Source organism: Rhagoletis zephyria, unplaced genomic scaffold (assembly GCF_001687245.7).
Source record: "Rhagoletis zephyria isolate East Lansing unplaced genomic scaffold, Rhagoletis_zephyria_1.1 Rzeph_scaffold_03813, whole genome shotgun sequence".
Lineage (NCBI taxonomy): Eukaryota > Metazoa > Arthropoda > Insecta > Diptera > Tephritidae > Rhagoletis > Rhagoletis zephyria.
Window position 1 is genome coordinate 26,023 of NW_016160896.1, and position 27,116 is coordinate 53,138.

Here is a 27,116-nt window from a genome sequence, read left to right on the forward strand (position 1 = left end):
ATGACATTCAATCTCATAACCGGCAACAGTTCCTTCATTAATGATCTATTCGCCTACGATGCCAATTTAATTGTGCCAGTTACAGCCAGTCTGGTAAGTCATAGTACCAATGGCGCTGATTCCCAATTGCCAGCCTTTGCTGCACCATCAAATGTTTGTGTGAATACCAACTACGATGATGGTAGCAATTGGCAAGCAAGCGATCTGCTCGAACTCGATCATCGTTATAATTCGGGTTTGCAAACCGAAATCGCACATTTACATCCGACACTCCCGCTAAAGGCGACAGAGATAACCACACTCAATGCCGCACAACAAAGTCAAGAGGTCACGCATCAACAGCCGCACCAGCAGCAACAGCAACAACAGCAGCAAGCACAATCATCCTCTCCAACACAGTTTTTAGTTCCCGAGAAGCAAGTGTCAAGATCACCAGTACATAGTGCAAACCTTAACAGGTATCGTCAACAACAAACACTGCAACAGTCTATCAATCAGGCGCTTCCACAAATTCCACAGTCTATGCCACAAACCTCAACGGCTGCCGATACGGAGGCGGACTTTGAGGATAAGAACCTTTCTTGGTTGTTAAATTTTAAATTTGATGAATTTCCTCATCTTTCGCCGGACTTGGGTGCAAATAGCAATAACAACTTGAATACGAATGTATTAATTGCCGGCGTACAACAAGGCAATAGTATTTCCTCTCCTAGTTCATCTCACAAATCGAACTCTTGCTCGCCACAATCATCGTTTTCGGCAGCGACACCACTTTCGAGCATTCAGCAGCCGTTTAGTGACTACACGCGTTCTCCGAAAAGTTCAACAAAGGCTGGTAAAAAGTTTGAGGAACTTGTTATGGAGGTGACCGCAGAGGTGGATGGTGCCGATATGGTAGTCGCTGAAAATGTGGTCGTCGAGAACTCGCCGCAAAGAGCGTAAGTTTTGAGGATATTTAATCTTTTTGTGTTTTGAATGAAAAGACAATAAGTGCCATGGACCTGACTCAGTCAGTTTGTAAACTTAGATTCGCCAAAAAGTCTTTGAGTGAAATACTACAGCTAATCGTATCAGAACTCTAAACAAGTTTCTATATTAATTAGTGCTCTTAACTTAGAAGATCTTGATATATTTTTAGACTCAAGATTAGTGTGTTGTTATGTATCGGAATCCGAACAATGAATATCTTTTCTTCTTATTTGCAACTACAACCGTTTGTCAGTTGTCTCTCTCCTTTGCAGATTTGTGCCAGTTGTTCATCCCAAGTGCGGACAGGTCCTTCTGCACTTGGTTTTTCTTGGTTATTCTTGGGCTTAACTATGTTCATGTCGTTAAAAAGCTCGTACAGAATTGCTTTTGTGTTCATTTAAAAGTAACGGGCTTACGATTAAATCGGATTAGATAAAAGATCTTACATAAAATCAAAGAATCAGTATCTTGCTTCGATTATTCCTTTAAGCATACATTAGGACGTCCCAATTTTATTACAGTACCTCAAATAATTGCTGGTCAAAAAATTACGCATCAGCCTCTTAAGCGCTGCGAGAAAACCAACATCAAAACATTCCTATTACATTCCCGTATTCGATTAGAGATGGAATGAAAGTTTACAGATATTTCTTCCTAACCAAACAAAGAAAGGTCATAGGTCAAACCAATTTTGATTTGGATGAATTTTGGTCAGAACTTTTCTGTTTTCATATAATTAAGTTCTATCAAAGGGGGTTAAAAATTAAAAAAGTTATGCATAATTCTAAAGTTCACAATTTCCGGGATCCGCAAAATTTTTCTTGGAAGTTCACAAAAACTATTATAGCTTTAAAAATGGTTCTGGTCTCGGTTCAAAGCTGATATTTAGCGGTACAAAGAAACAATACTAAAAAACTCAAAAATTTGCAGAATTTTCAAGTTAAAAATAATCTTTATAATAAATAATAGATTGGCGCTTACACATATGTTAGTGTTTGGCCGAGCTTCTCTTTCTTTAGAGCAAAAAAAAATTAAGTTATTTTAACAATTTTTAAATCCAAATATTTTTAACTAGTATGTATGCAATAAATTTCTTTTTTCAAAGATCAAAAACTCTTATGTTAAAAAAAAAATCTTTAAAATTGCAGAATGTTTTAAGCTTAGTTAGAGGTATTGTATTCAAAAATTGGTATATGTTTTTGCTTTGCCGATTTTTTAAACTTCAAAATTCTGTAACTTTTTAATTTTTCGAATTTTTTTAAATAAGTATATTTTTTAATATTGCCCCAAATATCAGCTCTAAAAGGATTTTTTGTACGCCTAAGTATGATAGACATTTTATTTTATTTTGTTATATATTGTTTATAAATGAGTTATATTTTTAGAAATCGAATGTTTTGAGTCATATGTTTTTGAGAAAAATACTCCGTAGTAATTTTAAAATTTCAAAATTACATTTCTCGACTGAAAAATAAAATATTCGAGGTAACTCGACGGCACACAGTGGTCTTTTTAAACACTTCATGCCAATTTATCGTAGCGCTTTCGACAGAAGCAATATGATATTGATAGAATTGGTCAAAAATAGTGTTCTTCGAAAAAAAACATACATAATCCAACGGATATATTAAAAAAAAAATAAAATTTGTTGTACTTTTTATTATACTAATATATAGATTTTGAGACGAGAAACACGATTCCACTGTTTAAAAAACGAAAAAAAAAATCAACCCCTCAATTTGAAAAATGCATTGTATATTGTATTTTTTATGATTTGCATGCAGCTGTGCATCCTTTACACAATTTTATATCCCTCGAATAACAAGTCAGTTTCAGTGCTATTCAAGACCTTTAATTTAAGCCAAGGTAGAAATCTCTAGGCCCTTTGAGAGCTAAATTGTTACAATTCTGAAATTTCATTCGACATTTTACGCACTTTTTTTCTAATTTCGGAGTAAAACCTAGCACAGCAGTTTCGAAGTTTGATTTAAAATTGTTATAACTTGGCTCTTAGACGGCCTAAAGTCCTTGACTCAAATTAAATGTCTTGAATTGCACTTATTGTTCGAGGGATATAAAATTGAGTGAAGGATGCACAGCTGCATGCAAATAGAAAAAAAATCAATAAACAATGCATTTTTTAAATTAAGGTGCTAAAATTTTTTTTCGAATTTTGAACAGAGGAATCGTGTTGCTCGTCTCAAAATCTATAATACTAGTATAATAGAAAATACATACATTTTTTTGTTGTGGAATAAATCCCGTGGATTTTGCATGTTTTTTTCGAAGAACACTACTTTTGACCAATTTTTTTAAGGTGAAGGGGTAATTGTGGCTCAATGGCAATATTTTTTCGTGAAAGCGATTTACTTTAGCTTTCAAAACCATTTTGTTTCGTATCAAATGCTGCGAAAGGGCCCGTAAATAAGGTCTTGGTTTTTTTGCGAAAACGGACTTTATATATGCGACACCTGAATTCATGCTCGGTTTTGGTCATTTGAAATACATACATATGCAAGTATATTTCTATTGCTGCATTTCCTCTTTTTCAAACTTTTTTTAGTGGCAAAAGTAGATAAATTCAGTTTACATCCTTACCTACATATATGCATATATGTACACTGCCGGAACAAAGTATTTTTCACAATATATGCAACAATTTTTATTCTAATATTTCTCCGCCAATTTTATATAAGAATAAGGTTCATTCTACAACAAAGAACATAAAAATATAATTCCTAAACTTTATGCAAAACTCGCAAAAATTCAGCATATTTTGATCAAAATTTTCAACTTTTTAATCAGATTTTTTTAAATTTTTTTGAGCATGCAGCCCATTAAATTCTAGTAAAAAATGCAAGTTCGGAGTTAGTCAAAAATCGCGTTGATTTTTGAGAATTTTTTTCGTTGAAGGTGTTTTGCATTTTTTCCATATAAAGTATTTTCGAAACAAATTTTTTGTATGGAAGAGACTGCGTGAAAAAAATTTCCAAAAATCAACGGTAATTGCTAGCTAGTTAAAATGATTGGGCTACAAATCTGCATACTCAAAAAAATTCTAAAAAATCTGATTAAAAAGTTGAAAATTTTCATGAAAATTTTTGCGAGTTGTGCACAAAGTTTCGGAATTATATTTTTATGTTTTTTGTTGTATAATGAACCATATTTTTATACGAAATTATATTATATTATATTTTGAAAAATTTGCTATGCCAATACTTTGTTCCGGCAGTGTATATGTACTTAAATACTTCTTTACTATTCAAAAGTATTAGTACCAAATGGAGCAAGAAAAAATTAACCCCAAATTGTATTTATTTTCTACTATGTATTGTATTTTATTACATGAATTTTGCTGCGCCATATTTCAACCACCTAAAATGCGACGTCATATTCGTACATGTGTACAACTCTCACCACAAACGCTCCAACCCACACACGCCACCATGGATTTGCCGCCACAAAATCAGGCCAAAGAAACCACCATTTACGTATACAGAACTCATCGAATACGCCCTCGAAGATAAGGGTGAACTAACGGTTTCTGGAATATATCAATGGATATCGTAAGTACAATTCTACATATTTATGTATGTGCATACCTACCTACGTAAATATTTAGCAAATAAATCTTTTTAATACATACATACAATAAAATAATACACGCATACAACAATAGCAAGCAATGCATGAGCTATGGCGCCATTTTGTGTGAATTGTTTGAATTGTTTTAATATTACTTACTATATCTGCGAACGAGATGGTATGAGAGTAGTTAAAATATTTAGAAAACAAAAATGTAACGGATGTAATTAAACAAATCGAAAGTATGTATTTATTTACGTTAGAGTGGCAAAAGTATGCGCAAGTTTGAAACAGCGAAAAGGTTAAGGAATTTTTGGTAGCAGAAAAGTTTTTGCACTCAGCGAATAACATACGTACACACATATGTACATTCATATGTACGTAAATATATTCTCGTAGATACGTGTAGAAAATCACTCAGGCTAGTTATAGTTTTGAGGTTTTCTCTACTAAAATTTGTAGATTTTTACCTTGCTCATAGGGCGGTAGCTTTATACGTACATACATACTACTTACATAGGTGGCGACTAACTAAAAATATCCTAAAACACTCCATTCGAAGCTACAATGTTTCACTTTTAACAGCTTTTTCTTCTAAACTTAACCCTTTGTGAAACTTTAGACGAGCGATGTTCCTTCTACGCGGGAACTTTGTTGGAAATCACTCCAAAAAGTGGATTTTTTTTTGAAATTAGTCTTGTACCTATTATCGTTTTCTTTCCTTTTTTGAAACCTTATTTAACCCTGCTTTGATAACCTACGGCTGCGAGACGTATACTTTTTAAACGTTTCGCTCCATTTTTCGCGAAATGAAGATTGAAATCGGTGGTGTATTTCTATTTTAAATGGAAAATATTTATAAATAAATAAATAATAAATAAATATCCAAAGACTTCATTTCTTTGAATTGAATGAATTTTTCATACAATTTTTATTACCATAAAAATAAGGCAAACAAACCATTATACGTCCCATAGACGTATGGTTATCTATTCAGCAACTCTCAGTAGGGTAATCGTTCTGGGGTTAATCATTTGCGGCCGTTGTGGTGTAGTGGTTAGCAGTGCGCGCTACCATTTGGCAGGGCCTGGGTTCAAGCCCAGTTCAATCCAACATCATATTGGGACCCTTTTTATTGAATTAAAAGTTTTTTTTTATGAATACGTTTTTTTTGAAATTTTTATCATGATAATGGGTACAAAAAATGGGCTTACCCTAGACCCGGGTTTGCCAGTACTTTAGTATTCTTTGACATTAAGGTTAAGGTTCATTTTCTTTAGACGCGCAGGGCAATTGAATCATAAATTTGTAAACGATGCCACTACAGCCAAGACTTGCCAGGCCCCACACTTATAGAAACTATTCTTAACAATGACTGGAACTGATAAATTGATTAATGGTCGTTGAGAAGATTTTAACCCTATTATTGTCCCACTTAGTTCGGTTGGGTCAACAAATAAAGGTTTCACTAGAAATCTCAAGTAATCCTCCACAGTACTGGGCAATCTAAAAGAAGAAGGGTCTATCCGTTTATTTATTTTATTTATTTATAAAACTGGCTTAAAGAGTAAGTCTTACAAGATAATTTTAAAATAAAGCAATACCATCGACGGCTTACGCTTAATATGTTTGTGTAGAATTACAGTACTTTGTATATTAATTTCTATGGCATAGGTTGGTTATTTTAAGGACTTTTTTGATTAAGGATATTGAATAAGAAGTTGGTGAAGATAGGTGGATCATTGGGTGTGTGTTGCTAAATACTTCTCTGCTGCGGGTGAAGTATATTGGGCATTGCGGGAGGATATGGGGTATGGTAATTTTGGCCTAATTTTGGGTTAGTGTTTGTCAAGAGATGTCCGTGTGTAGTCGTTGTAATTCCAAGACGAAGTCGTCCGATATGCTTGTTTAGCGGTATAGTCGGCGAATTCATTTCCGGTTATGTTGGCGTGTCCCGGCGCCCAAATCAGTACTTATTATTTTAGGGTATTTTGCTGTCATAATATTTCTAATGATTTTTGAGTAATATTCGTCGTTGTATATGTTTGCTATAGAGTTATTTAATAGCCGAAATGATATCAAAGCATATTGCAATATTTTTGTTTTTTCTATTTATTGTGTTTATTGCTTCGAATATGGCAATTATTTCTGCGGTGTATATTGAGCTATAGCAGGAAAGGTTTGACATTTTTATAAATTCAGTTTATACGTTGCATTATTGTCGACCTTAGATCCATCTGTGTAGATAAAGGGGTTGTTGTGGTATCTCTCTTTAATTTCGTTAAACTTTGTTTGATATTGAATTGGTTTCGTGTTGTTTTTGTGTTTAAGTTATTTAGTGTAGCATTTGTTGCTTTGAATTTAGTGTCCAGGCAGTTGAGTGATGGTGTGTTTTAGATATTTTGTAGTTTTATTCATTTTTGAGCAGAGGATTTTCCTTTTTTATCGCTTTCAGTGATATTATGGAGAGGGTTGCCTTTTGTTGTTAGATTATGATTATGATTCGTATATCCGAAGGTCCTGTAAATTCTTACGAGTAATTTACGAAAATCATTCTACACCATTCCTCAGAAAATTCTCCGTAAGAATTTCAGAGAGAACCGAAGATAAAGGTGGCACAGACCTAAATAGGTTCAGTGTCGGCGGCTACTTGTATACAGTTGATTCTAAGTTAAGCGACAGGGTAGGTAGCGCGATTCAGGCGAAATAAAAGTGGCCGCCCTGTGGCTGATAGCATCCGCTCCTTCACAGCGGCATAGTATCAACAATTTATTCGGAAAGACAGGCTGCTTTTAAATCTGTAAAATCTAACGGAATAACATACTAGGCAGCCATTAAGTGTAGAGGGGCTCTCAACCAGCTGGCATAAAAATGATTATTAACCGTTGGGTGGCCTACGAACTAGCAAAAAAATGGACAGAAATATTCGGGGTGAATTCTGCCCGGGAAGTGGTCATACTGCTATCCTCCTACAAACACAAATAGAAAATTACCTTCATCAAGGAGGTAAACCCCCGGTGAATCGCGGAACCCATCTGTTAGACTGCAGAGCACATCTGTCCCAAAGTTGATGAAAAGTGATTGAAAGCTTTCATAGGTCTCGGCTGTTCCGATTTTTTGTGTAACTGCAGAGACGACGACCGTTAAGAGCGTGGAATATTATCTCTGCCATTATTCCGCCTTGGCTAAAACGAGCAACCAGTTCTTTAGAAAGTACATACTTTATAGATTCTTTAGCTGATTTAAATTCAGGGAATATTCTCGATTTTCTGCGCTGACACGCACGTTTTTTCAGATCAGAGATGATCACCTCAAAGATGTCCGTACCAAACTTTTTGAAGATTTTAATACATTTATCAATACAAATGTAACTAAGTATAAGAATCTTATGAAAGCTCTACGCGCAGGCAAGGCGCTGCCCATCAGCATTTTATATTGATGGGCAATGAAGCCTTTTCTGGCTTTTGGATTTGTTGAAATTAAAAAAGAAAATATCCGTATAATATAAAATCCACTTATCTAAAGCCTATTCTACAAACCTAATCGATTACTAAAATCAATCACCCCTTTCATGACAGTTGAAAGCTAAAACATGTGCATTATGCATAATTCTAAATTAACCGGAAGGGTCTGCAATACTAGAAACCACATAAAAAAATATAAATAAGACCTGCACGGCAGTCGATACGTACGAAAAAATTCCAATATCCGTTAGAAGGTTGAGAAAAGCATAGGCAATACATACAAGTACACCACATCAAACGGACGCAGAACGGAGTTTGCCTATTGAACGGCACCTGATCGAAAGCATTCAAGCGTATAAAAGGTGCACGTCCAACGCTCAGAAGTTGTTGTACAAACGCTAAGGCGTCACGTGCCGTTTGCACGCATACATTAATAAAATATTCCTGCATTTATCGTACATATATACATACATATAAAGGAATCTCACCAAGAACCACCCTCTGAATTAGTAGTTAGGTATGTATATAAAAAAAGGTGCATGACAAATGCCTAAATGCTAAACATAAGTTAAACGTTAGTTTTTACGCCCCCCTCTTCTAATAATTGGTGTACAGTGGGCTAAGGAGTGACCGTTTTTGAATCAAACATTTTTTTCATACTTTTTTTTCTATAAACCAATAATTTTAAAAAGCTTTTGATACACGTACTCATATTTAGATAGCTAGTCTCTCCTATTTGATTGTATTACCCGCCAATTTTTTTCAAGTCATTCATTTTTTTATTTTTTTTTTTAATATAATCTCGGCATTTATTTGCTTTTATAGATCTAATTTTATAATAAAATCTAGAAAACTCGAAAGCATTATCTCTTTGCAAATATTTATATTTGCGATCTATAAATCTAAAATCGTTCACCAAAACCAGTGCATATCCTTGTAATTTTATGTGCACAAAAATTTATCCTTACATGTTTGAATACGGGCCACAAAACATATTTGCCGACGGTTAATGAAATTACTATAACAAAAATTGGATAGCGTACCTACTAGTAAAATTTGCTGACTGAAAGTTTACTTTTTTCCACTACCCCCTACCGTGATGCTTATGCTCTTCTCTACCCCATGTCTTGCTACATTTTATAGACTGGTTATAAGTTTTGCAAGTAGTTTTCGGTATTTAATGCAAATTTGTATTTTTGTTGCTATGTGTGTGTGTGTATGCTATGTACTAATATGTGCATATAGACAACGAACACGCAACTTTAATTTCCTTTCATTTGATGAGGGGGGAAAACGCTATAATTATGAAGCAAAAAAAACTGTGAAAACTTATGACGGAACCTTGAATTATATGCAGGACGGCGAAAAGTTCGTCAGAAATCTCGGACAGCTTAAAGCGAATAACAATTAATAGTCCTAAAATTTGCTTACTTTAATGAAAGCTGAAAAATAGTACTTGCATGCACACGATTGCCGTGTGTATAAATCTGCGGCGTTCAATTAAAGTAGCTTAACTGACTTTAGGAAGGTTTGAATGTATTTGTATTTTTATTAAGCTTCTATTAAAATGGCATCTTGAACTACGCCTATGGCTAGTTAAACGCTAAAACTTTTGTTTGGGAACTCAATGAAATGTTGCTTTAAAGGGAAAAAGGGCCTAGGATACTTTAATCTGCAACCAATAAATGTACAGATGTATAAATGAGATGTCAAGTAGTCCATAACAATTAACCAATATTTCAACAAATAACCAAGCCAAGGATGGAGTCTAATTCATAAAATACAGCTGAGTGGGAATAATAAACTGGGACCCAATATTTACGATAATTATTTTGTTAAAAACTTGGATGTAGCAGAACAAGGGAATCTTTGACCTGTCCTGGTAAACGATTTTCTTATATTTAAGGGGCAGTAGTCGTTGTCTGGTCAACGCCGGAAGGTCACAAAAAATGTGTTCGTCTCGTTGTCCTCAGAACAGAAGTTCTCAAACTTTTTTCTCGTAGACCCCTTTCAAAATTCGAATGGTTTCGGTGGACCCCCGCTGCTACATTTCTAACATATTCTCAAAACTCGTCAACAAATGTGAAGATTAGATCTAAATTTAAATTTAAATTTGAATGACGGGTGAGTTCCAAAACTTAAATTGGAGTAGCAAAAATTAAAAATATAATATTTTCTTTTTTTTCTATTTATTAAAACAATGTGATTACACTCTTGCAAGTTAAAAAAAAAAAGAGCTCGTAAAGCCATCAAAGTACTCTCTCGATAGCGATAGCGTTATTTACATTCTATTCACCGGCTTATTTGTAAAATATTATATTTGTGTTGATGGTATCATTTTTTATTTTTATCGCTTTGAGTTTTAAAGTGATGCAAAAAATATTTATCACTCGCATTTTTAAAACACAAAACTTAAAAGAACAAAACCAAAAAGTCTTTTCGCCAAACTTTAAATTCAGAAACTGATAATAGAGAGGAGTTAGAGGGCTGGACAATGCCTTAAGTACAGCTTGGCTGTCCCTGCTGACACGTAAACTCCTTGGCCTCCTCCACCTATTTGCATAACCTCAGCCTGGAAGACTGAAGCATATTCGCCAAGAGGAAAGTGAAGCTTATTACCATTAACTTCGAAAAAGACCCCAGATCCTGATTCAGAGTCAGTTTTGGAGCCATCAGTTATGTGTGAGTCCTGGCTCAGTGCTGGAATTAAACCAGCATTCAGCCTCAGGCAACTCAACATTATAGAATCTCTTCAACAAAGGTAATGGTGGCGTACTATCCTGTGGCATTGAATAGACACAAATGCTCAAATCTCTGCCCCCAACAATTTCCGCCTCGCCCTACTGAGAATTATACCAATATCCGTTTCTTTTTAGTCTGCAGGTGGGTTTTAAGGCGTCCACACATATGAAGACACAAAGTGACGGTAAGTGCAGAAGTGCGTCAAGAGGACTATACACCACTCAAATACTTTTCAGTTGAATATAGAGGCTACCAAGCAACCTTAAGATTAATTTTCGTGGACCCTAACTTACAACTCGTGCACCCCCATATTTTTTCACGCCAACGTAGACCCCCGTCGAGTCTCCCGTCGACCCCCCTGGGTATCCACCTGGCCGACTTTGGGAATCACTGATTTAGAAGATCAATGATCTTTCAAGGGAAGCAAGTTATTCAGCCAATGCCACTACATGCTTTCTGTCGATAACGGAATATCCAAAGAGCCTGAGCTATTTAAGACCCTACCGCGCTCCCCAGTACTGTGTTCTGAGTAATAGTCAGTCTTGAAGAATACCTACTAAGTTCTTAACAGCTTCTGGTCAACAAGGATAGATGCTTAGTCTTCTCACGCGAGTTCGGCGGTGACCTTGTTCCCTTCGACACCGAAGTGGCTTGGTATCCAGTATATTGTTGCCTTGCTCTCGCTGGCGAGATTTAAAGTGTAAAAACATTACTGAACCAGCTCGAAGATGATCATTCTATTGAGGAGGGCACTGATGGTGGTTTAGTTTAATGAAAAGATAAAAACTTAAGTAAAAAGGCTGAGATTTCATGCGCATTGACCTAAAAAAAAAATTAAAGCTATGGACCTGTCCACTGTAGTAAAAAGTTTAGTTTTGGGTTCCGTTCTATATTTCATGTCGAACCTATCTATCTTCAACTGCATCCTTGGAAGTTCTTTTAGATCTTAACCCCCTTCATAATAACATGCAGACTCAAACGTAAAGAGCTTTACAAATATCATTCGATATACCATCCATGCGAGGTTCGGCTTTACAAAAAGGTTTAAAACTGATTTGAGTAATGAGAAGAACATGATAGCCTAATAATAATTGGGTACCGGGGTAGGTGTAGTAGGACCGAGGTTTAGATACTCAATACCCATGGGAAAATAGATATATGTATGTAATATCAAGCAAAACTACCGGGATCAGAACATCGTGATCTTGCGGCATGCGCCAGCAATTTTACGCTCTTGTAAAAAAATTTTCCTGAGCGGTTCAGTTCTGCAGCTGTTATTATCTTCCAAACCAAATGCAAGGGAGGCGCCCTGTCTGAAATTTCCAATTACGAATTAAATTTAACTGACGTTGGCAACGCCTTAAGTTGTCATTTTTGCAGCACGAAAAGTTCAGAACTATTGGAACAACGATGAATCTACCTTCAGACTTTTCTCTTCGTAAGAGACGATGAGTAAGTTAGAAAAAGTTCTGAGCATGCACGATGTATCTGCCGTTATAGAGTGTTGCAAACCAAAAATTGTACAATGGGGAGTATAATAATCTCTCCAGGTGTATGTTTTTGGCTAGGTTTTGTAATATACGAAGGACCTGTTATATTATCTGAAGATAGTGTTTTAATGGAGATTGTTTTATTAGGAAATTTGTAGGAGTTCTCAGATTTATTTTTAGGACGAATACAGGGACAAGGGATGAAGTCCTGTTTGGTTTGGAAACTCCTGCCATCTCTTCTCTAGTGAGGTTTTTAAGAGAAACTGGTTTTGGTTATGTGACATCTTCTCTTTCCAAAATAAATAATCTATTTACACTGTCGTAAAACAGCAGACACAATGGTTCTTGTGATCAAAAAGGAGATACATAGACCGAATTGTTAGCGGGAAAAACCTTATCGCCGCATCTTAGTGCGTTTATATTTTTCAAATAATAATTTATATAAGCACTTCCATTGTTTCTTTAAAAGCATTTAAGAACTCTTAATTGGCATACGAATAATCCATTAAAACTTTCGCCAAATAAATGACAATAGTTCTTTCATGAACGAGGCGACTCAATGAAAATAAAATCAAAATAAAAAATTCATAACCATAATTTATTGCAAGGATTATCATGTACACACCAGCGCTTCCTGCGAGTCACAACTATCTGCGGGCTTTTCATAAGAGTGTACATCAAATTCGTGAGCCATAAGCTCGCCATTATCAAAAAAAAAACTACCTTGCGCAGAAATACTTACATGCAAGTGTATTATATGTACATACCGCTAACTACATACATATGTATATTCGAATAAGCATGGATGCATGTAGTCACACAGTCACACATAGAAATAGTGGTAGAAAAAAAAAAACGAAAGAATTTTTATATAAAATTTATGAACTGACTTTCCGCAGCAACTCGAAAAGTACCATGAAAAAATTACTCGGAACCATCAGAGGGCTAGTCAGCATTGGTTTCGGCGTAGTTGGCCGTGCCGGGGCGTGCCTAGCACGTAAACCAGCCGCCGTCGTCATCCATCTAGCAAGTCAGCCAGTAGTCGGCAGCCAGCAAACGGCCTACCAACCAATTTAGCCAGCCAGCCAACCAACAAACCATTCACGAGCCATGAACCGTCCTGCGAGCCGGCAGGCAGCCAACCAACCAACCAACCAACCAACCAACCAATAACCAGTCAACGAGTGGCTCATCAATGTCTAGGCCCACCGGCAGCAACCAAGCCAAGTAGCCAGGTCATTCGAAAGTCTCGGCAAAACTTTCGAAAGGGGATGGACAGTGTATATAGTATATTGCGCCCACTATGTGCTTTGTGTAGATGGGGATGGGTGACTTAACTATGTATGTATGTGAGCGTGTAGTGAAAGACATTCGAAAGAGCGCTTGAATAAATATTTTAGTGGGTGGAGAGGTTTGGCCTACTAGTCCATCGTACGTAAAACATTTTAGTTTGAGGGAATTGGTTTTAGTAGTTCTGTGTAAATTGCGATTAGATATACATCGATGTACGACTACAATTTATTTAGGTATTACATGACCAGACCACATATCCACTTCCTCCCAATGGTCTTTGCTTTAAAAACCGAACTTTGCCATATTGCATACATATCTCATTTATTTTCAATGAAAAATGTATTGGCGTTATTGTCACTGCTGTTGACGTAGTACCAACCTATACTTTTGTACGTTCGGACATACATACCTACATACATACATATGTATGCATGCATGTGCTTGCAATGTAGGTGAAATTGCAATCGCAATTGCAACATTGCTACGCCTTACGATGGGTCCTCGAAACACAACACCAAATTTACCAAAAAATTAAGTGTTTTCGCTCGTACTACTTACTCGTAGAAATGTGAAATGCGAAATTAGAACTGCAAGTATGTATCATTATTATTGACAAGTACGAATTTGTACCTAAATATGCCAATATTTTCGTCAATCATACGAACACCCCACTGCAAACAAGATAGTTTGGACTTGGCTTCGCTTTCCAGCCCACTTCAGTTAACTAATGATAGTACACAGATATTCATATATGTCTATGTATATCTATAATAGAATTGATGACTACGTTGGTAACATATCGATTGACGTCTTCCGTCCATCTATGACTGATACATGGATATTTGATACAATATTAATGACTAAGTGGCACGACTCATACAGGGCTTATAATAGCTTTTGTTACACACTAGTCAGGCAAATTTTACTTAGCATTAGCGTTAACTTCCGCTTTGCTTCTTCTTCTTCTTACATATATGACACTAAAACCGCTTGTCGATTTCGGCCGGAAAACATCGCCAATTGCCTCTATATTTTACGAAGTTACGCCAATTATTCACACCAAATCTTTATATTGTGTTCTTTGTCCACCCATCTTCGGTACTCGTCATCTCTACAGGAATCAGTCCTGGTGTTAGAACCTTTTAATTGGTGTGTAAAATTTTTTACCCGCATTCCTACCTGATAGCATCTCAAGCTCTTCGCACTCACGTTTTTCTGCCTCCATTCTAATCTTCTTTAAAACGTGTCTCTATTTTTTTCATTACCCTTTAATTGTATGCTTTGTTGTTGCGTGGTTGGCAGCAAACTCTTTCGGAGCGGTAAGAAGTAATGGGGACGAAATCCCACAGCTCATTGAAATTTCACGGTTGTCCTTTGTGACTTCAGCTATCCGACTTCGAGCTTTCGTCGCACCACCCGACGCACGGCGAGACCGCTTGAATCACTTTTGCGTCTATCGTAACGTGATCTATTTAGTTCCTTTTTAGTTTAGTGTCATGTCCCGTGTCGTATATAAGTCGATGAGCCTCTCTCCGTTGTCCATGTTAATATGAAATTTAAGTTTTCCGGCAATTGAACCAAATATACCATCTTTGGCCGACCTGGCGTTAAAGTCACTAAGGACGATTTATAGAAATGCTCCGTGGTCTCATCGTAGTCTCCTTTGTTAGAGCGTGCACTCAATTTAAGATGTTCAATTTAGCCCTTTTGGGTATTGTAGCAATTCGTTCACTGAGAGGAGTGAACCCTCAACCAACCACAAAAGTGAGCCTTGTATATTTTATGACATCCAGCAGTTAGATAGAGGCACCTTCCCTATATAGGGTAATACGTAAGCATATTCGTAGTCATTGTTTCTTCTGTTAGTGATCAGTTCTATTACCTTAACAATATTTTTGCATTGCAAGCCTCAATACCAACACAGAACCCATTGCTAAGGGGTAGTTAAAAGATTTATAAGCGATCCACTTGAATGAAAACAAAAGCCTACTATAAACCATATCTGCTACTGACTTCAGTGTGCCCTACAACCGAATAAGTCGGAGTAGCACCACCGAAGATTTCTCTATCTTTGACCGTAATCCAATGCTCCACAAGAATTTCTTATTACATCTCGCAAATGGGTTCGTCACATTACCGTGAGTATGCGAAACGAGACGCAAGAGTTACGATTGAGTACAGTCGTACAACTTCAACTGCATACCCAGTGAGAAAGCTTCGGGTTAGGAGCCATATATGTAGCTGTGTAAAAGTTTATGACATTAGACAATACTGACTTTTTTGTACCACAACTGTGTTTAGGATAGCCGCATTTTTTGGAGAGCAGTGGGTCCACTTTTCCTCCGAAAGGAATATTTACTATAACAAGCCGTGCCATATACTGACTTTTCTAGTCCTCGTCTTCATATTCCTCAAACTGAAGAGCTTGCAACAGCAAATACACATAAATAGGGAAATTTTGACACAGTGATTGAAGCCATAAAAACTCTCGTCATCAAGAGAGAATACCTTTCCATAGGTGTTTGTGATTTCAAAATTGTCTGTTAATATATTCTTAGATTCTTTTGGATAGACCAAGCTGTATTTGTTAAAATATTGTTCTTGAAATTAATAACTTTGTGGATTACCCTGTTTTTGTTTTTCAAAATATAACGAAAAGAACTTCAATAGCCTCAAAACAGAACATACATACATACATACATAAATATGTATTTAGCTATCCATTAAGCACAGGCAAAAAATCATAAATAAGGCGAACATCTCAAAAACGAGACAATAATACTACAAATCAGACGCCCAGTTTGTGGAGCTCTGTCATGGCAAATGTTTTCCATAGAGCAATGAAAGTAGACGCACCATCTTCGCGTCCTTTGCGCTCCTCGATCATAAATACATAATTAACTACACGCAAGTCATATTTTGCATTGTAAGCCTTCAAAAAAACGTAATTCCCCCTCCCCCCTAACCAAATGCAGCATTTCATTTTGCTTTTATTTCCATATTTTATTAGGAACTGTCCCCTCATTGGGTGCGCAACAGAAAATCAGAAAATTGGGCTATACGGTAATAAATTTTCGTGTAGTAGAACGACAAAATAAATGAATTTTCTACTTTGGTATGTTTTCTTTCCTCTGCCTTGTAGACTGAGGTAGACTGTGATCCTAGATAAGTAAAGGTGGATATGTATGTACATATATATGTTTTTTCATGAGACTTCGGACGACAAAAACTTTCTGGCGGAAGGGTCATTAAAAATATATGAGTTTTGACATGGCTGGCATATAAAAACTTACTGGTCGCTTTGCTACTCATTTCCTGTACTTTCCACCTGTTTTTCTTCTACTTTCATGTAGCTCTTAAACATTTTTTTTTTGGGGGCGGTAAACACTGCACGACACACTTTCGTCATGAGGTACCCAAAATTAAGCGTTCTCCTTCCTTTTTTATATACATATACACCTACCAAGCAGACAGTGGGGATTTTCCAGTGGCGCTTCGTCGCGTGTCTTATACATATAGTTAGGTTAGACTTACATACATATGTATGTACATACGAGTATGCAGATAGGCATAATATTGCTGAGCGTGTGGATTCAAAGTAGTGACAAAGCTTTGGCATTCATTTTATGCCAGTCGGTCCGAAGGATATGGCTGTCTAGTGGTTTGAATTGAATGGTATGCCATAAAAGGGGTGGCAGCCAGCATTATTGTTGTTAACCGTCATGCAAAGCAATTTAAGCTGCCTCTATAACTTTTGTGTTTGTTCTTGTTTTCTTATTAACGGAGAGTGCGCATTGCGCCCGTTGTCCTTTCCGCATCATCCACCCAACTGCACTTCAAGTCTCTATATACATAAATATGTAAGCACATTAGGATGCGCCAGAAAATATAATTAGATTTTGTTTGCGAAGTTCGACATAGATATCGTTAATGTAGGATGGAAAGGGCGGAGCTCACATCGTCGCTGAAATGCAAAAAACCGTAACTAACTAAAAATCATAACTTCGGTTAGTTGTGGCTTTTTTTTCATTTCAGTGACGATGTGAGCTACGCCCTTTCCATACTATACTAACGATATGTACGTACACTTCACTTGATGAAATGTAGAAAGGCCCTAACTAACACAATTAATTTTTTTTTCAGGAGAGACAAAAACGTTATATAACATTACTTTAAAAAAATGGTTTTTTTATCAATTATTTAGAATTTCTGTCAGTTAGGGCCTTTATGAATACGAAGTTATGAAATAAATGTTTCAGTTATTAGGGCTTTTAAATTCATGTAAAATCCAATATATATGTTGTTTCCATATCAAAACAAGTTAGTAGTTACTTTGAGTTATGAACTGCACACGAAAAAAAGAAAGGGATAGTATTTGAATAATATTTATTTAACTGTCAGATGCCTGTAGCTTCCTTGGAATAAAATTAATGAGACCGCGAACGTATTGCTTCTTCTGGTCCCACGACATCATCCAGAATGAATTAAAAATTCCTTTTCAAGCATTTTCATCAAACAGAAGGCGTTTATGGTTATTTTTGAGACAAAAGTACGACGAACACAATTCGCCTAACAATCTGGATGGTCTTTGACAGAAAGCATTCCCGTCCTTTGTCTTAGATATGCCAGTATACTCCTTAATATGCATCCTAGTTTTTTAGTTTTAGTTTTTGTATATGTAGCACGCCGCTGCTCCATTTTTTCAGTTTTTACTGGTTTTTAATTATTATTTTCACACCAAATTACGAACACAGACTATAATTCACTATAGTCAAACATTTTAGCTGGCCTCGGAATTATTTACAAATGGGGCATTCCAAAGTGACGATGGGACATTCTAACTCGTTTTCGGTCAAACTTTTAGTAAATTTTCTTTAACTATTGATTTGACAAGTGTCAAACTATTAACACTTGAAGTCAGATATTCATTTATAATGAAACTGATCTTATATATAAAAATAAGTGCATGTTTTTGGTGTGAGCTTATAACTTGAGAACGGCTTTAACGAATTCAACCAAATTTATACGGCATAGTCGGGCTATTATGCAGATGGTTTGTGTTAAGTTTCCCCGAATTCGGTAAATACTAACAAAAATTTTCATCTGATATATCTCTTGAAATATTTGTGGTAGATTACTGGAAATTGGTATAGAGACATATGGAATAATTCCATACTCATGGAGAAAAATGTGCGGTTTCGGAAAAGGGGGCGTGGTACCTCACATCTTAAATAAAAAAATAAGAGCACGAATTCTACCAAATATAAACGGTATATTCGGACTATCATGCAGATTATATTAAGTTATATGAAGTGTGCCCGAATTCAGTCCATCGGTTCATGATATATGACAGTTTATGCCTGTCACATGAACCACGTGTGTATATGGTACAACAGCAGATACATGAAAAATCGAAAATATAGTGAAAAATTGTTGCTATGATATGCTGTGTTTATTTTTTCTTCGGCTAATTTAAGTCAAGTATAAACATGGCTGCAATATAGTAAAAAAAAATTAATAAAGAAAAAGTCCAGGATTTTTCATTCATTTTTCTATATTTTTCAATATTTGGTGTAGAGAAGCACACCGGGGTACCGCTAGTAATGTATAAAACTTAGTTATATAATTTACAAAGAAAATTAACATTTTCCAATTTCGACACCCGCTTCTCTGAGTTGTTGGATTAGTTTCCCACTTTAGACAAACTATAAATATTTCGTTCATAGCGGCTTTCTCGAATGTAGTTATTTTCATTCGTTCAGTTAGGGCTTTTTAAAAAGTGGCATAAGTTCGCTAATTTTTCAGTTAGTTTTCTAATTTTTATAGGGAAGATGGGTTTTAGTAGAAGCTTCTTGGGAATGCAAAAAGCCAAATTTAAAAAAAAAAATGTTTAGGCCGCAGCTCCACCCGCGTTCAGTTCGGTTTGACGTTATGATTTCAAATGTAACAAAAAATCATAACCGAAATAATAAATTTTTTTTAAATGACGGTGGCCAATTTCAACTAAAGAATAATGGTGCATATACGCCATTTGGAACAAAATAATTTTGGGATACCCTAACCTACATACTTCTGCAGCTACACACATCTCTGTATGTATATTTCATATACTTTCAACCCCCTTTCTTTTAAACATAAACTACCCTGCAGAAAAAAATTATCAATTGATAAAAAAATAACCCACTCGCAGCTACGTTTTTTTCGGGGTTTCTATAAAATATATAACTTGTAGTTAGCTACAAAAAGCTAACTTGAAACTAGTTGACAAGTAATGCAGGAGTAGTGCAGGAGATTGTTTTCTTTAAACGCGTTTCTATTTAAATTCCCTGCACTTCGCAAATACTTTTTCGAATTGAGGACAAATAAAAGGAAGATCGAAATTTAATATTATCATTTTTAAGTTATGTATGTCTGACGGAGTTCGAATATGGGACCACCTACAGCAGAATATGTAAAAAAATATGAAATGTAGTAAAATATATAAAAAAATAAAATTAAAAAAATTATTTGTTTATCCTATTGATATTTTATGTCCAAAAGTAGTTAGTTACAAGTTAGTTACATCAAATGCAGAGGTAACCAACCTTGGCTATTTCGCGGCCATCGCCACAGACATGTAGTTAGCTTTCGTCAAAGAAAATATAGAGATAATAGTGACTTTTACCTCCTTCGTAATTAACTTAAAGTTAGCTTATAGTTAGATACATTTCCTGCAGGGTATGGTTGTACATACATACATATGTATATAACTTAGTGAAAGTGAGTATGGGGAGAAATGGAGTTTCGCATGCGGAAACAATATATAAAGTTGGCTTAACTTTAATTGCCACTGGTCAAAGTTTTGATGAGTTTTTGTTTGCGACGCTGGCCAATAGTGGTCAACTTTGTTTTGATTGACGATGGATAGGTGGTAAGAAATGGAAATTGTACCTAGAACACAAAATGGGGCAACTTAACTTTATTGCCGGGAAATGTCATAAACAAGTTGGAAATTGAATTTATATGTAGTATGTTTGTAATAAATATGGTTATGTACTTACATTCATAAGGTACGTACATACATATTTGTATACTAGACTGCATCACTCCCTATACAAAAAAAAAGATCGGTACTATTTTTCCATTGGAATTATAAAATCTATTATATTTTAAGACGGAAAAATATTAAGATTTACGTGAGCTGGACCAATTTGAAAATACCTCCAAAAGTGGAGTTTTTTATGAATAAAAATAGTTTCTTAAAGATTTTTTTTGAAAAAATCCCCTTAAATAACAAAAAGGTTTAACCTTAAAAATCTGCATAAAAATATTAAAAAAAAAATAATAATTAAAAATAAATTGAACGGAATCGTAATGATGAGATTTTTGATGCTGTTTGTTAACTTTCTTCAAAGATTGGTATAAGAAAAACTTACAGCCTTGTTCTGTATCACGAACGATAGGCAACACGAACGATTCGTCTGCAGAGGAATGCTTCAAAAATTATTCCGGCGGTATCATTCTTGCCGGTTTAAACGCAACCGGGACCATTTCAACGCAATATATGAAAAGCAAGACGAAGACGACCGATAAAGTAATAAAATCACAATCAGAGATGTTGTCGTCCGCAGACGAATCGTTCGTGTTGCCTATCGTTCGTGGTACAGAATACGGCTGTTAAACTCAAAATGTATGGAAATAAGTGACAAAAGAATGGAAACCCTTTTCGTAATTTGACTTTTTTCGATATGTAGAAAGAAGTTTATTTAGTTATAGGGTTTGGTAGCAGTTCTTCAAAACGACTTACAATTAATGCGTTTGGCGCCATTTTGATGCACTTTCGTGTGTATAATAAATACCTACATCTAGATTTCTCGGCCAAACTATTCTGATTCCTTGATGAATTTGCCGATGTCACCTATAGTAGATCCTGATATATCTTGTATATGTCTTCCTAATACTTTATAACTAAAAGTTGTTAGACCCGGGCATTCACAAGGGAAATGCTGTACACTTTCTTCGCTACCTTCTAGTTGACAGCTGCGTTTTGAAAACATAAGATAGAAATTCTATTTTCTATTAACTTTGCTAAATTAAATTAACCACATTAAATAAATTAATAACACTTTAAAACCAATAAAAAATAATAAATAATTCAATGAAAAAGGTAAAAAACATTTTCAAGCTAAATATATTAATTTATCATAACGAAATCGAAGTAAAGTTCCACGAACTCAAATAAATACGAATGAAATAAAAGTTAACTTAATATAAAATAAAAAATTAAATAAATCACAACCAAAAAAAATTACACAAAATAATATTCTTATAAATAAAATTCTAGCATATTCAGCTATAAAAATTAAAGCAAATCCACCACTTCTGTGACAAGCCACATTCTCTCTGCGTGTTTGTCAATTGTTTTGTTTGTGATCCTTCATAGTTGCTGCAATTCTCAATACTTCTGTCCTTGATCTGTTAAGAAGGTCTACTGTCTCCGTCCTGTTATAGTCAGACCACAGTGTCTTGGCTACTTTGCAAGTCTGTATATTAGAGACAAGGAGACACCGAGTTCAATGTAGTACACACCTGTACCCTCACCACAGTCCATCTTTGAACCGTCGGTATAGCGAGAGACTGGCCCTTAATCGGCCACTTTGTCTCTACGACACTATTTTCTGGTTGGAAGCGGAGTCTTACTTGTATGTTATTGAAGCTCAGGTTAGATAAAATATAGTCGGTATTTTGCCGTGATTCCATTTCATTGATGATTATTCCGTGCCTGAATCTCCTAGTCTGACGGTCGGTATATATCCACATCAATCGGTTCGGTTTCAGTTCCCAATTTCTGCTTAAGATTCTCTTGAAGGTGTAGTATGCTATGCAGTCCTTCTGCCTACGATATTCGATGTTGATTTTGCAGTTCAGTTTGGTGTATAGCACGACTCCCAAATACTTTGCGCAAAAAGATAGTTTGAGCATCTAACCATTCAGCGACTGTGCTTTGAACTGGCGTATTTTGCCTCTATTTGTGAATAGCATAAATTCGGTATTGTCTGGGTTTACGTTTAGCCGGCTTTCTGTGTCCGAAACTCTCAAATTCTCCAGAACTCTTTCGAGTATGTCGCCTAAAGGGCCCATTACTGTCAGTACAACATCATAGGCGTACATCACCACTTTGACCCCCCCCTCTGTTGAGATCTTTCCATATTCTGTTCAATGCTATTGCGCTATTGGGTGTCTCTACACTGGTATAGGAGTAGTCTTGTCATTTAAGTTTTTGCTTTTAAAATTAATTATCGTTTACTTTGGGCAACTGTAGGCCGCACCGTCGAAAACAGGTTTCGAGATAGTTCTCACCCATGGGAAATTTTTAGGAAAAAACCATCTGTTTATTTGAGTGTTTATGGCATTCGGCGACACGATGTTGCTTACTTATTGGTTCTTAAAAATCAATGTTAAAAAAGATAGTCTCCGGAAAGCAAGTCCGAAGAGTCGAACTCAAGAGGACCACTGGGTTCTAGGTAGTCATATTAAGTATTCACATCGACGAACGATGTGGCTGAGTGGTTACACGTGCTTACTACCACTCTGCAGGACCTGAGTTCGATCCCTGGTCCGAGCAGCATCTAAATAAGAAAATGTTTTTCTAACAGCTGTCGCCCCTCGGCAAACAATGGTAAGCTTCCGAGTGTATTTCCGCCTTGAAAAAGCTTCTCATAAAACATTTTGCCGTTTGGAGGCGGCGTAATATTGTAAGTCCGTCCATTTCCGTCCAGCTCGGCCAAACGCTTGGCAAATGTGTAGGCACCAAATATTTATTTATTTACTAAGTATTAAGTATTAAATATTTAAATATACTACTATTTGTATATATGTATAATCAAGTCTTACTTCGTTAATGAGAATTATGAAGTTTACGTTTTGACCTTATTTTCTTTTTTGTGTTTGGTTTTAAGTTGTGTTTATGTTATGTTTTGAGTGAATAAAGTGAAAAAGAATTTTGTGGTTCATTTTTTGGCTTATTGGAGCACTTCATCCCTCATGCTTCCAAAATTTGTAAGCCTAAATGGTCAACACTGGTAACCGTTTTAATTTTTACATTACAGTGATCGGTTTCCATACTACAAATCGAACGATGATCGTTGGAAGAATTCAGTGCGACATAACCTCTCCATCAATCCGCATTTCCGCAAAGGTCACAAAGCGCCACAAGGAGCTGGCCACCTGTGGACAATATCCAGTGGAGACTCAGCAGAAAATGTGCTAGCATGGGAACATGTAGGTTTTAGGAACAACACTTGTCAACCAGAATCAGAAGATGCATTTTTTACTATTTATTTACTCTCCTCTCCACAGAAGAAGCAGCGACTGGACTTATTCTTCAAAATGGAGTCCATGAATCGTGAACGCCTACAGCAGCATCAACAACAAATGCAGCAGCGGCAAAGTTGCACCTCACCACATCCGGATTGCCAACAAATGCAGCAGCAGCAGCAACAGCAACAGCAACAACAACAAGGACCCCAGCAACAATGCGTCTATGATGAAGCGGCAACAGCAGCCGCCACAATTACACGAGAAATGCTCAACAGCAGCAGCAGCGAAGAGACCTGCGGGCAGAGATGCAACACAACTACGGACAACAATCACAGACTAGAGAGCACATCGTTGGTCCATGAATTGCCATTCAACGATCTGATGAGCGACGAAGAGCTCCGCAAAACGGCTGGACAAATTCTGAATGGCATACATCGCGAGGTAGAGGTGCAATCGGTGAACTCAATTATTAGTACCTATCACGATGTGCTGTTGGATAATGGTGAGTGGCAATTAGTGCTAAGGGTCAATGGACTAAAACGTAATTAAATTTCTTTCACTCTTCCTTTTGTTTAAACACCAGAAGATTACCTAAATCCCATCCACAAGGATGTCGCTGTGCATGAGAGTGGTCTACGTAGCACGAATGCAACACATCTTCCAGCCGCTACATATACAAATTCCCATAATTCGAGCTCCCAGTATTATGTCACCGAAATCGATCCACTCGAACTGGGCATACAAATGTCACATCAAGTGGGTGCGGAGGAGGTGCTCTTCAGCGATGAATTCAATTTGAATTACTTTGGTTACAATGGCGCCAATGATATTGTTGCCTGACCGCCAGCATCGTCAAGAATGACAAATGGCATAGCGTCTGTAATCAGTGTAACCGCAGTTGCAGGACGTTTGAGTTCGATTACGTCGTTGGAAAGTGGGTCATTGACGCAGCAATTGGGTGCGAGACCGGTGGAGCATGTTTACGGTCAACCACAACAGTAATTGCTGGAGTGTGAAGTAGTGGTAGTGCATACATACATATGTAGTAGAATTAAGATACTATACATACGTTTACTATACTCATTTAGAAGTTATGTATTTATTAATGTTAAGAGGCCTTACAATCACTTCTAGTCACTAATTGTGGATGTTGTTTATCTATACTTAGTAGAATAATATGCCCATAATTTTACCAAAAATATGTACATTTAGACTTTATTCTATTAAAACATTAGAAAATTGTTAAGTAGATAAGGATATGATTTGTATGAATGTAAGTATGTACTGGTATGGTCAAAATAATAGGTGTGCGACATTTGACTATTTTTCTTGAGTTGGCTTAATGCTCATTAATTTTTCATGAAAGTATAACAGCAACCATATAAATCGAAATTTAAAACTTTGTACGAAAATGAGAAAAAATCTACAAATTTCAACCGAATTGTATTAAAGTGTACAAATTTTGTATCAGAACTAAACAAATCCGAGTATGCTGTTTTATAGCTCCTTCAATTTTAGTGTAATATGTTAAGTGCAAGTTTGATCATCTTAAAATTCGCATAAGTTGTTGGTTTCTTTTATGGCGTTTTTAAGCATTTTCTTCCATATGAAAACATTTTAAGCATTCTTTATATGGGCGAAATTACAACTCATCAAACAATTTTTTTTTTTTAAGTTTTACCATACGGGTTTTTTGACAAAGATATTTATTACAAAACTTGAAAAATGTTACTGGAGATTTTCAATTTGAACCGAACCGAACCATTTTTGGGAGTGGTTTTCGAATCGGTGTTGACATTTCAAATTAAAAACGGTTCGGTTCGAAGCCCGGAAAAAGCGACGGTTCGGTTCAAAAACCGGTTCGGTTCAAAACCGATTTGCAGCCCCGATATTTATATATAACAATTATCTATGTTTATGTAACTAAGTACATTAATAAAAATATATGTATGTATATACATAACTATAATAAATTTTAACAAATAAAATTTAGAAAAATCATTGCAATTTAATTGACGCATTGGTTGGGCCTTATTCGATCCTGAAAATGTAATTTTAACTGATTCTATGTATATTAGACTGCAGCAATCCACGCTCAAAAAAAATCGGTACTGTTTTCCCATTGGAATTATAAAATCTATTGGGGGCCATCACAGTGTCCATCGTAGTCCGATTTTTCGTGAAATCTACGAATATGCGATCACTGAATACGAATTGCTACGAACGTTGTGTATACTTTGATGGATTCTGTGATAGTATTAATTATAGTTTAAGACTTGCGCTAAGACGGGGGCTGGACCGATTTGTTAAATACCTCCAAAAATTTATTGTTTTATGAATAAAAATAGGTTTTTTAAAATAATTGTTGAAAAAAAATCAACTCAGATGACAAAAAAATTTAAGCTTAAAAAATTTGCATTAAAATATTTTCAACAAATTTTTATTTATTTATTTATTTATTTATTTATTTATTTATTTGTTACAGTCTTGCGACTTAAAAGTACAGATAGGCATTTTTAATATATAACAAAGTATGCGTATATGTAAGTTTAAATTTTCAATTACAAAGCTGTTTATGTTTCTAAAACTATCAAATAACCTATATAAACGTATATTGTCCAACTAGTTTGGTAGCTGGCGAGGCCCAGTCTCCAGTCTACCTTTAAATATGTACTATGTGCAGCAGGCGGAAAGACCTTGTTTCCGCTCCGCGTTGCTCACGAGTTGATAGTCACGGTCGGAAAGGCCGAGTCTCCGATCCATGTTCCCGCCGTCATTAATATGCAAACCCTGACGCTGGATTCCGTGATGTGAGGCGGGCGGAAAGGTCTAGTTTCCGCTCCGCGTTATGGTCGGGCTGTTGGGCATAGTCGGAAGTCCTCGTATGCTAGATCATTTGCTGCTTGGTCGGATGGAAAGGCCTGGTTTCCATTCCGTTCCGTGCTCTCCTACCTAATAGCCAGAGTTTTACAGTGATCAAATAGTTGTCTTTTAAAAGCAACAAAGTTATCAAAGTCTTTTACATGTGGCGGTAACTCATTAAAACACTTTAAACCTTTATAAAATATATTTTTTTTGTCTACCTCTGTTCTATAAAGTGGGAGTCTAAAGCAATTGTTTTCCCTGAGTATATATGAATGAGTTTCATTTATATACCGAAGATTGTCGCTCAGATAGTCTGGAAGTTTACCGTTCTTTATGTTGTATACGAATTTCATAGCATGATCATCTCCTGTGTAGGTGTATCGTAACGCTTATTTAATATGAACCTCAT

At 35.9% G+C, this 27,116-nt stretch overlaps 1 protein-coding gene across 1 annotated transcript; it reads left to right on the plus strand.

Annotated features, from left to right (window-relative positions):
- On the plus strand, positions 1-24,787 carry LOC108369710 (forkhead box protein A2-like). Its single transcript, XM_017624880.1, has 5 exons — positions 1-938; positions 4,440-4,535; positions 23,632-23,803; positions 23,882-24,344; positions 24,429-24,787. Exons 1-5 carry the CDS (start codon positions 1-3, stop codon positions 24,680-24,682), a joined length of 1,923 nt encoding a protein of 640 aa, XP_017480369.1. The 3' UTR covers positions 24,683-24,787.
- Positions 24,788-27,116: the final 2,329 nt, after the last annotated feature.

Excerpts from the sequence above, each read along its gene's own strand:
- LOC108369710 (XM_017624880.1), top strand. The coding sequence starts at position 1 with ATGACATTCAATCTCATAACCGGCAACAGTTCCTTCATTAATGATCTA. Across the intron at positions 939-4,439 it reads GAGAACTCGCCGCAAAGAGC|GCCAAAGAAACCACCATTTA; the intron begins GTAAGTTTTGAG and ends CCACAAAATCAG. Across the intron at positions 4,536-23,631 it reads GGAATATATCAATGGATATC|TGATCGGTTTCCATACTACA; the intron begins GTAAGTACAATT and ends TTTACATTACAG.